The 11,262-nt window shown below is 40.0% G+C and overlaps 1 protein-coding gene across 1 annotated transcript; it reads left to right on the top strand.

Moving 5' to 3' along the window:
* The first annotated feature begins 1,935 nt into the window (after positions 1-1,935).
* On the top strand, positions 1,936-10,758 carry CLRN3 (clarin 3). Its single transcript, XM_072871405.1, has 3 exons — positions 1,936-2,164; positions 8,041-8,220; positions 10,484-10,758. Exons 1-3 carry the CDS (start codon positions 1,936-1,938, stop codon positions 10,756-10,758), a joined length of 684 nt encoding a protein of 227 aa, XP_072727506.1.
* Positions 10,759-11,262: the final 504 nt, after the last annotated feature.

Raw genomic sequence — 11,262 nt, 5'->3', positions numbered from 1 at the left:
TCTCAAGTCTGCCAAAGGAGCACCACTGGGCAGCTGCTGAAAATTTATTCCCTCAAAGGCAGTACCAAGACAAATATCAATTCTTAAATATATATATATTTTTAAACATATTTTGTAGGGGACAAGCGGCACAGCTGACGGCACAGGGCTGATGGCAGGCGGGCAGATTTTTACCTCAGTTTATTAAAAAATACCCTTGGACTATAAATACATGGACTATGCTCTTTGTATGCGACTAAATGGCGAATAGAACTATTGGATTAGTGAACCTGTCGAGGTGGATCAGTCTAATAAAGTTTACCCATATTGCTGTGGTTAAAATTTAACTGAAGTACTGGACAGGAAATGAGACACAGGTCTCTTGTTTCTCATTTCTCTAGAAGGGCTGAAAGGCATCCCTTTGGTCTTTGGTGCTTAAATCGTGTTTTGACTGATTTCCACTATGTTACGTATGTTAAGTACATATATGAAGCATATAAATTATTTATGAAGAAAATGTATAGATTCTTAAACGCAGTGATATCAAAAGTATCATTAAAGTCCCAAATAATTTGAAAAAAACCCCGTGCAAGACCATATCATATAAAAGACCAGCTGTACATCTCCGAAATAAAATACATTGATTTCAAATGTGATTACTGCTTTAAAGTTTTGAATCAAGAAATCATAACACTAGAACAATTACAGTATAATATCACTGCATTACAGAACAGGTACTTTCTTCTCCCAAGACATTCTTTGCCATTTCAAATTCATAAAACTTTAATCTCTCAATGTCTTTACCGTACAAACCAGTCAAGCTTCAGGAAGATAGCTCAACAGGTTTATTTAGCAGCACTGTCAAAAGAGACTGCTTTGCAAAGATTAATTAAAAAACTCTGGATGAACCAGAAGCATGGATTCAGTAAAACATGGAATATTGACATTATATGACTAATAGAAATAAAAGCTAGTGGAATCTCTTTTACTTTATCCCAACAATAGATTATTAATTTAGGTTCCAGATTTCACACAAACAAAATTAGGAGCCTGGTGCCTAGTTTACCTCAAGTTCCAGAAATTTGGCTTTGGTCTTATTATCAAGCAACGTATGTTTGAGACCATGTGGTTACTGTCTTTTGTCCTTGTTTAGGTTAATTTGGGCAGAAGAAGAGAATATATTCTCTTGCTTTATAGTCCAGAACAGATTTTCTTCAGTATTGCTCCCTTTACATGTCCACTACTTCATTGAAATGAATCCCTATTTAAGGTATTTGTTTCCTCCCTGCCAAAAAGAAGGTCAAAAAAATGGGAAGGAGTTATTGCATGAAAATATATGAAATTTAATTAAGAATTATAGCTCTTCCTTGGAAAATAATCTATTGACAGTAGATAGAATCTCCTTACCCCCAAAAGCCAAGACCAACCCAGTGTTTTCACAAAGAGCATAAAGAATTTGAAAGAGGTCTCAAAAGAGATAGTTGGGTAGCTGTTAAGCAAGCAGGGAATTTGAAGAGAGAAGGAACATTTTATTACTCGTTACCATAACACATTAGATATGGTTTAGATACAGATTTAGCAAAAATTCTTTCCAACAAGGTGAGCTGGGAACCCTGGCCCCGCAGGCGTCAGGCTCTAGAAGATGTCTCCAGAGCCGTGATCTGAAAAGCTACGGGTCGGCAAGGCAATCATAAATCATCTGCCAACGATTCCTCCTGGCCTTTGCCAGGCTGGTTTTGTTGTAACTATGGCAACGCCTTTTCCCCAGACCAAAGTTCAATTATTTTACATTTTTATTACTGCTGCTGTTTGCTTAAAGTTTACCAGGGTAACTTTCTGCTAGCGCAGAGAGCAGATCCCAGATAGCAAGGAGGAGGAAACAACCTCATGCTAAGCAGGACTAAAGAGAAGAAAATACCCTGAACTGGTGGAAAATCTCTGATTTTCTGACGGAAAATGCCGTCCAGAAAAAAATCAGCCATGTTTGCATCTGCTTTTTTCACCTGCATTTGCTCTTTTGTGATGATTTGCGTTGTTTTGGCGACCCAGCATTGGATGAGTAGCGAGATTCGCTTTTCTGGCACAAACTCCAGCGTTACGGTACGCCTCACCTACGGACTTTTTAGCGGTACCTGCGAACAGTTCATCGCTGCGGGACTTCAGGTTTCAGAAAGGACTTTCCAAGGTGAGTGGTGTTACGCCTGGAAATGGATGGCGTCTTCTTGCTCTTGCTTCTTGCAGGTGACGGACGTAGGAACCACAGCTCATTCTTTTATTCATTGGTGACTATAGTACTTTAAGTGAGAACAAGAATATCTGTAAACCAGTCTGGGGATTTAAGTGATATAAAATAAGACCCAAAAGAAGACCTGTGATCTTAGCCTATGCCTTGGAACAAGGCAAAAATAAAAAATAGGAACTTTATGTAAAATTGATTTTAATTTTCAGAAGCTTTCACTGAGGAACAGAAAAGCAACATTCAATTACCATTTTATTAAAGGATTACAAACCTGATTCACCTTCCAGGATTTTTTTTTAAATTTCCTTATGTTAAATTAATTGTTTGATTTAAAACATTTTAAAATTAGCATCAAATTAGCATCATTTTTATAGAAGAAGGTTTTATGAGGCTGCTGAAGGGAAAAGAACAAAACATGTAAAACAATCATTTAGATAGATACGGTGTTTATACTTGTGCTGGACCTACAGACTAATGACTTTTATTTCTTCCTTTAAGAGCACTCATTTTTAAGTGATGTTATCAAACTTAACCATTTCGTTAGTATTTCCAAAACTTAGGCTTGCTCATGTCTTTTTTCTTATGCTAGACAATGAGGTATGGGTTACAACATAGCTTGTCATCTTTTATAAGGCCTTTCTTCCCCCACCCAACGCATGGTTTTCGGGTGACTCCTCGTCATCATGACTTTCCAAAAAAACTCTGAGATGAGATTTGGAAACAAGCTTATTAGAATAACATTTCAGCAAACATCCAGTTGATTCAAATTAAACTGTATCTTATGTTGATATGCAGCAGATCTTACTTTTTGTGCATCTGCGGCTCTTGGTATTTATCCTCAATGGTAGAATTATTACAGAAGAAAAAGAATAAAAATGGTTAAATAATTAAGGAGGACAGAAGAGCTGAGAGGTAAGGGAGGAGGGATGCTGCATGGGAATAAAACAAAGTTAAAAAATAAGGGGAAGAGCAGAAGGGTTTTACCTAGAGCAACCTTGGAGAAAGTTAAGACAAGCATGAAAAATCCTAGCATGAGAAGCAAAACATGAGAAAAAGCAAAACAGAAACAAGAAACTATGCATACCAAGTATGAACCACAGACTCAATACCGATTTCGCACAGTTCAGTAAAGATTTACTTAACTCTATGCACAAGTAGCTCTACCGATGTGAAGAAAAGCATTCACAAAGCCCAAAGGGAGATAAGCCTGAAAGCTGTTGTAAGGATCAAGGATCTGCACTCTTTTTATGTATCTTGCTGTCTCACTGAGCTCAAAGCAATAATGCTGATATACACATGTGAAAGGGAAAAAAAACAGTCAAAAGAAACCTAACAAAAATTTGGAAGCGTAGGTCAAACAAGTTTGAAACGTGAGATGTACTTTAAGAATTTTTTTCTTTTTTGGTAGGCTGTTGTAAGATGTCCCATCACAGAGAAGCCACCAAGGTAGAGCACAGCAGACCTAAGCCTCCAGATGGTTCCCGTCTCCTAGCTCTTTCCCACCTTAGTTTAGTACAGAAATTGTATCTGTACAAACAGACACCCAAATTCCCACAGTGGCAAAGCTATATCGCACAAGCCAGTTCTTATTATAACAATTATATTGGCATGGAAAACTTGAACACAGCAGTGTTCCTAGCAAAGCCTATAGCATATATTAAGTTCATTACATAACAAAGTCACAAGTCATTCAAACCAGTTTATTTACAGTCGTATCAGAATAATCAAAGTAATTTTGATAAAAGTAAATATACATTTATAAAAATAGTTTATATATGATTATATCTCCCCATGCCAGTTGGCTCAAGTCCCAAACCTTGCACCATGCGGGCAGACTCTTGCTGATTTTAATAGGGCTCCGTGTGAATCCAGGGGTCCACCCATGGAGAGCTGATTGCAGGGTGGGGATGCAGTCTGGCAGGAATTCGGGGCATGTGTCTTGCCTTTGCACAGCAGCTAACACAACCCAATCCCAGGGCCTGGGCGCTGCCGACACATAGCTTTTAATTACAATTAATGACAAGCGCTCACAGAAGACTTGCATCAGTAAAGGATTTCAGTTCTTTGTGTGGTCTACGTGCATTTTGGTGGTGGTGGTGGTTTCCCCACACCAGATTTAGGGTTTTGTGCTTATCATTTACAAAACGTCGTCTCAATTCTCATTTTTAAGCCATTTAGGGATGAACAAAACGAGTAAGCTTCAGGAGTTGCTAGTTGCCTTCAACTGCTGCTGAAAGAAAGTCGTGCTTTATGAATAGTCTAAATATGGATTTGCCCACATCCCTCAGTAGTTCAGTTGGGCATATATCCAAGATGAAACAAACTGATTTTAAATTAATTCTTAGGTTCTATACTAGGCATGATTGTCACATTTTATATTAAGTACGATTCCATACATTCTTGAGATAGAAGAAATACTTGACAGAATTGCATACACACTATTTTTAAATTCAAATAATGCAGTCCTCCTAAGACAGTAGATGTCTTTTGTTTGACGATATCCTTAAGTAAATGGATTGCCTGTGCTATGGAGAAATGAAGTGCTGTGCTTTCTCCGCTCTAATGTTTCAGACAACAGTAAGAAGAGTTATAAGCATCCTTTTAAATCACAGCGTGATCTGTCGCTCAGCAAGTAGGGCCTGGCTGGGGGTCTCTGCTGTGCACCCTGAATGTGTTTCTCAAATGGCATTTTCATATTTGGGTGTGAAAAGAGAATGGAAATCATGAAAAAGTAAATCAAAGATGACAGCGTGGGGATACAGAGTACTTGTTAGCAATAGTCCAGGTTGGCTTTTATTAATGGCCATACAAAAGCAAGATTATCAACAGCTTTTACAAAGACCATAAGTTATTATTTTGGAAACCACAACATTAAAAGAAATTTCCAAGCGTAAAGATGAAAGACAAAGGAATACGGTTTCTGCAAGTGTACAGTGCATGAACTGCCTGGCTGGGGTAGGCTCTTTAACAGGCTGCCATGAACGACCTTAATAGAGCAATAAATCAATACAGCTACTTCGGAGGCTCTGGGGATGAGCAGAATGATCTGGCAGAACGTAAAAGTTACTAAATAACTTAAGTCCTTAGAGTCTTCACTAGCTGTTTTTAATGATTTGTCTTAGAAAGGAACCACCTATGAATATAATAGTCTGTAAAAGAGCTTGTTTACAGCCTTGCTTTTTTCCAAGTCAAACACGTAAAAATTGTGAGCAAGATGCAGGAAGAGGCATGCCCAGAGAGTCCTGTAAAGTCAGGATTTATCTGACTACTGGCAAGCAGCAAGGCCAACAGCACACAAGGAAGTCTTTGAAATTTGCTATAGCAGAGACAAATCGATTAACTTTCCAACTTTAAAATATATGACAAATGCTTGAAAATTGCTGGAACGTCATTAATGCTATCATCAGTTTCCAGGTGTGCTATGGGATCTCCTGAAAAGTAGAAAGCTAGGTTGAACTCTACTTTGGTTTTGTTTTGTTTTTTTTTTTAAATGAACAATTCATTATATGTAATAAGTGATTGTAGACCTCACAAAACCTGCCCAGATCAAGACTGCTTAGAAAAGACCTCCAGGCTGGCAGCTGGACGTCATTCATGCTCAGGTCAGTAAAAGTTTGGGAAATTCTATCCAACCATACAAGAGTTAAAGACGAAAAAAAAAGAAGATACAGGAAATTAAGGAGAGGCCTGGCGAAGGCAAAAACCTCTGCTTTCATCCTGGAATTAGGTTATTTTACACTGACGCAGAGGTTATCCAGTTGTGGGTTACTATCAAACCCATTCAAGTAGACCAGCTACTGTAGATTCCTTCAGTTTCCACAGACTGCTTTACTTGGGAAAAAAAAATCCGCCACCATGAAAGCAGCATTTTATTTAAAACCTTTAGTCTTGTGCTGTTGCGGGCAGGCTTGCAACAGGCGGACTCTGACAAAATTATATCTCCTAAACTACGGATCACTGTCAGAGATAAACAAGATCAATTAGGGGGTGCAATAGGTGCAGCCCGTCAATTCTGGAGATGTTCCGAGTGATAAAATTAAATGAGGCTGCCAGAGGGAAATTACACAAACCTGTCTGATTCGGCTCCAGACTTATTTCTTGAACTAGGCAATGCCCAAGCAGTAAGGCTGCTTCAGCACAAGTGCATGGTACCGCTGGTGCTGTGCTCACTTCCATTTAATTGAGTGATATCTCCTGAATGCCTGTCTTTCCTATTCTTCTAGGATAATTGCTTAAATTTACAACTGATTTCCATAACACATCCTTACCTGCCATTTCCTCAAACAGAAATTTCTACCAGGAATATTATATAAAATGAGAGAGAAGCTCTCCTTTTCATTTATTTCCAATAGCTTTTCTTTTTATGAGTGTTTATTTTCTTTTTATGGGGTTTTTACTATTTTTTTCTGCTATGATTTCTCCAATTTATGCACTGAATACTTTGCAGTAATGGCTTTGTATTAAAAGCAGCATAGAAAGGAAGTTTTGCTACAGATGGCTCTCTATCACAACACCCATTTGAATAGAGCTTGAAAACATTGTTGTCATATTTGTTATAGGGTAAGGCAGCCACAGGCACATTATAGTTGCCTTTTCAATCTTTAAATTGAAAGGAGGAAAATAATATATTTCAACACAGCTATACTGCAATTCCACTTTGAGTATATTGCATTCACATTTGTGTGTCTTATTATCAGCAACATATCAAATAACTAGAAGGATTTAGGCAAAAACAATAAAATTGATTACAGTCCTGGAGAGGTTGACTATATGCGCCATGTATATGTGGCCAGCCACGTATATAGCTACAGAAACTACACCAGGCAACAATCCATGCGTATCAACTGTAGTAAGCTGGAGCAAAAAGGAGAGGTGCCAGGATGCTCGATGTTAAGATGCATGACTCCTTGACACGTGGCCTCAGGACTGGAGACCTTGAGAGCAGGAGGCCAAGGGCAGGGCTGAGCCGGCAGCTCAGGAGCCCGCATTCGTCCCCTTGCCGAGCCCAGGGCCACCAGCCATGAGCATGAAGTGCAGCCCCGTGGGAGCCACAGCACTCCATGCACCCGGTCCTCCCGGTGAAAAGAAAGCAGGAGTTGCTCCTTTCTTTTAATAGAAGGGAGCAAGTAGTGCCTCCACCATTTTTTTTTTTTTCTGCAGGGCGTGGAAAGAGACAGATCTAGTCAGGATATGAACACCAGCTCAACCATGCCTCATCTGTCCATGGATGACCATGCTCAGTTACGTTTGTCCTACAAATGCACCTGACCCTTCCAGGCGAACGGCTTTACTGGACTTTTAGAAGCTGTTCCCCTTGTCAGATTTATTCCATATGAGGGGCGCTGCCGCTATATTAAAAGGAAATAATCTACAATTGGAGCGAAGTTTTAAATCACGCATCTGTAGAAGTTGCCAGACATCTCAGGAATGATGGGCAGAGGAACACCGAAGTTTTCTCATCTGATTTAGGCATAAAATTTCTGTCTGGCCTTATCAAGAGGAAATATTTACAGAAATATTAAGGGAGAAAAGTTTACTACCCGACCCAATGCCCGGGAAGTTTGTGTGCCTGCAGGATTAGCAGACATGCACTTTTTTCAGGCCAATGTACCGTCACCCCATTTTGGTTTGGACACAGCACATGAACCCAAATCCTTCTGGGTTTGGGTTCCTGTTCCTTCTACATCCTGATCCTTAGAGATCAGCCAAATCTCTGGTTATTATCTTTTAATTACAACCATGTCAGTAAGTGATAAGGTCGTCCAAGCCTGCCGGACTGTGCTGGGAAGGCTGATTATCAATGCTGAGCCGCTGTATTTCAGTTGCAGATAACCTGGGCAACACCGAGGCGAAAAGCATGATTACTGCAATTATCGTGATTCTGGTTCTGAGTTTACTGAGTTCCCTTCTGAGTTCTGGATTTACCTGCACTAACGCTGTCAGTAATCCCTACCAGACGTTTTTGGGACCCACCGGAGTCTATACCTGGAATTCCTTATGCGGTGAGTAACACATCCCGTGCTGACCACTTTCTGCCCACTGTACAGATGAATACTGTATTCTTATCTATTCCAAGATTAAGAAATATATGAAAGGAAACACTTGGAAAAGTATTCTGTTCAGTTGGTTTTGGTTTTTAACCATGTCTGCTGGGATACCTGAAAACTACCTTTTAAGTACCAGTAAAATAGTCCTATTTACTTGAAGTGGCACCATCAATCAGTAGGAGTCTGGATTCACCAGCAGCAAAAATGGAAATGAAAAAGCCCCAACAGGTGTAGCATCATTTCATGCATGATGCACATCAAGAACAGAGGAAGCTGACAAATACAGAACGAAACCCTAACAGAAAAGTATGCACTGGACGCCACTACAGTGCAATTTGTAACCTCTTTAAGACCTTATGTCACTATTTTATGATGTTCATAGCATATTTGTTGCTGGGTTACCTACATACCAAATTAGGCCTCTAAGGTCTAATCTATAGGATGGACTCTAGCTTCATTTCTGAAAAATGTGTTGAATTGAATACATCCACAACAGCATTAACATGGCGGGGTGGCAGTTCGGAGGACTGAGTCATGGCAAAATTTATTTCCTTCTCTAAAAAGCACTTTCACAGATCAAAATAAGTTTTAACATTCCCTAAGCAGAAAAAAATGGTAGAGACGCTGAGTTGTTAGAGACGTGAACTCTGTCAAAGAGCTCCCTGGAGGCGTAACCCCTTGTTCACCCGGTAGGCTTGAGCCTGGCTGCTCCTAACGCACCTTCCTACCCTCTTCATCTTGCTATGGTAATGACTTCAGCTCTCACACTCAATTCGTCTCAAGAGGATTATGCTTTCCTCTAATACTAGGTTTGCACTCGGAACATTTTCATTAAAGACATCTGATTGCAGATGTAATTTTGTCCTTCAAAAGCTCTTCAGGTCTGAAGATGCTCCGCTCGTGGACTGGGAGCTTGCCTTCCCTTGAGCAGTGTCCTGTCCTGGGGCCGCACTCTGCAAGCTGCCTTTGCCAAAATCAGACCTTGGTGGAAAGGGAATCATAGAGATAAATGTAGTCTTAATCATAGAAAGTACAGGTCGGGGTGTGAAACCCACCCCTATTTCTCCAGCTGTGGCTAACACAGCGTATAAAGATAGATGCTGAAACAGCAGTGGATGCCTTGAAACACAATAAGAAAAGTGAGCAAAAGCCTAGATTAGACATTTATTCAACTTTTGAGACAACCAGATCATTGTCTTATCGCACCAGAAAGTTCATTTCCTGAGCCCAGCACCCGTTATGCAGCCTGAATCTGCAAGCTTTGACCTGAAATGAAAGGACCATGGGCTTGCCAAAATAAATATTAGTGAGAAAGTAAAGCCCCATGTTTACTGAGGATTGTGGTTACTTTTTACAGCCCTGTAAGTGCTATGACCTGCAAGTCTCTTTTGCCATGGGCATATTTTTATGAAAAATCATGCATCGTTTGACGTGTGAGTGTATCTATCTTGAAGGTTCCTAATTCTCCTACTGGATGACCTGAAAGTCCAGCGTCCTGCAAAAACCTGAACCTGTTTCAGAAGGACCATCTGTAGGATGGTGTACCTAGAGGGGAGGAATAGAAATATTTTCACCACTGTTCAGAGATTATACCTCTGTTAGCACTATGAAAGCAGAGATGTAAAAGCATTACTTAGCTAAATGTCAGAGTAACTGAACTCCACTTATATTCAGAAAGCTATAGGAAATAGATACAGATCTAATAAGACATCTCATTTTGGCTCATCACAGTGTCATTGAATAATTTGGGTTGGAAAGAACGTGAGGTCTCTAAGTCTAAGCTCTTGAGCAAGCTGGGCCAACCCTGAATGCAGACCAGGTTGCTCAGGGTTTTATCCAGTTGTGATACTGCACATCCCATGAATTGGGGCTCATGTCAAGTAGGCATTCTGCAAATCACCCAAGGAGTGAATATATTATACTCATCAGTGCTAAATTCAATGAAAAAAAAATTACATTAAATGGCCTTATCTAAGAGTAGGCAGTGAGAATCCATTAATTTTAGCAGAAGATATAGCTACCAATGTCAAAACACCTGGCAGATACTATTTGGTGGGACAAAAATTCTTTAAATGCCCTCATCTTTTACTAATGGAAAAGATTAGATTAATCCTTGTCCTAGTCCAGGTATTCTCACCAATTTAAGTAGCCTATTTACAAGTAGCTACATACATAATACTACAGTTCTACCTCTAACACTTGTATTTATGTTTTCTAGGAATCTTCATACTTATAGCCATGATACTTTTTCCTGTGAACATAAAAGAAAGCAGCCTGTCTGTAGAATTGGCCCGTGGATGTTTTCCTTTTTTGCAGATACATACCGAATCTTCACACGCTTATGGATATTCATATTGGATCATGCTGCTCATCATTTTTCTGAACATCGCTTCTGTCATCATCATATATTTCTATGATCATGCAAGATATTCTAAGAAGAAAGAACAGGAAAGACCCATTGCAAATGCACCAAAAGACGTCATTCTGTTTTAAGGATGCCACTGAAAAGGGTGTAAATGAAAATGACTATATAATGTGGACAATCGTGGCTGATCATTTCCATTCAAATTGAAGCTGTGCATATAGTTCAGTTAACAAAATAGCCTATTATGTCTTCAAAGCAATCTGATGTTATCTTTATGTCAGGTATTAGCATAATACTTATAAGTTTTCATTGGTAAATGTGCTGCCTAAACACCTCCAAGATAGGGCCTGACGTGCACGATGCCAGCACCGTCCTGAAGGAATGGACCTCATGCACCTTATGGGTCTGCTCTTCCCCAGAGGATTGCTGTGAAAACACGCTCCTAGAAGGGTTCTTCCTCTCCATACCACTGCCACCACCTTTCCAAGAGGACCGCTGCCCTCTTGCCCACGCAGCGCAGAGGGGCTGGTTCCCACCTCCATTTTCTGGATTTTTCTGGACCACAGGACAGACCCGTGGTGGCCGCCCCGCCTTTCCGCAGAGGTGCACCAACATCAGCACCTATGAATGCA

This window comes from Ciconia boyciana, chromosome 8 (assembly GCF_034638445.1).
Source record: "Ciconia boyciana chromosome 8, ASM3463844v1, whole genome shotgun sequence".
NCBI lineage: Eukaryota > Metazoa > Chordata > Aves > Ciconiiformes > Ciconiidae > Ciconia > Ciconia boyciana.
Note: the sequence above shows the minus strand (reverse complement) of the source record. Positions and strands in the feature narration are given on the sequence as shown.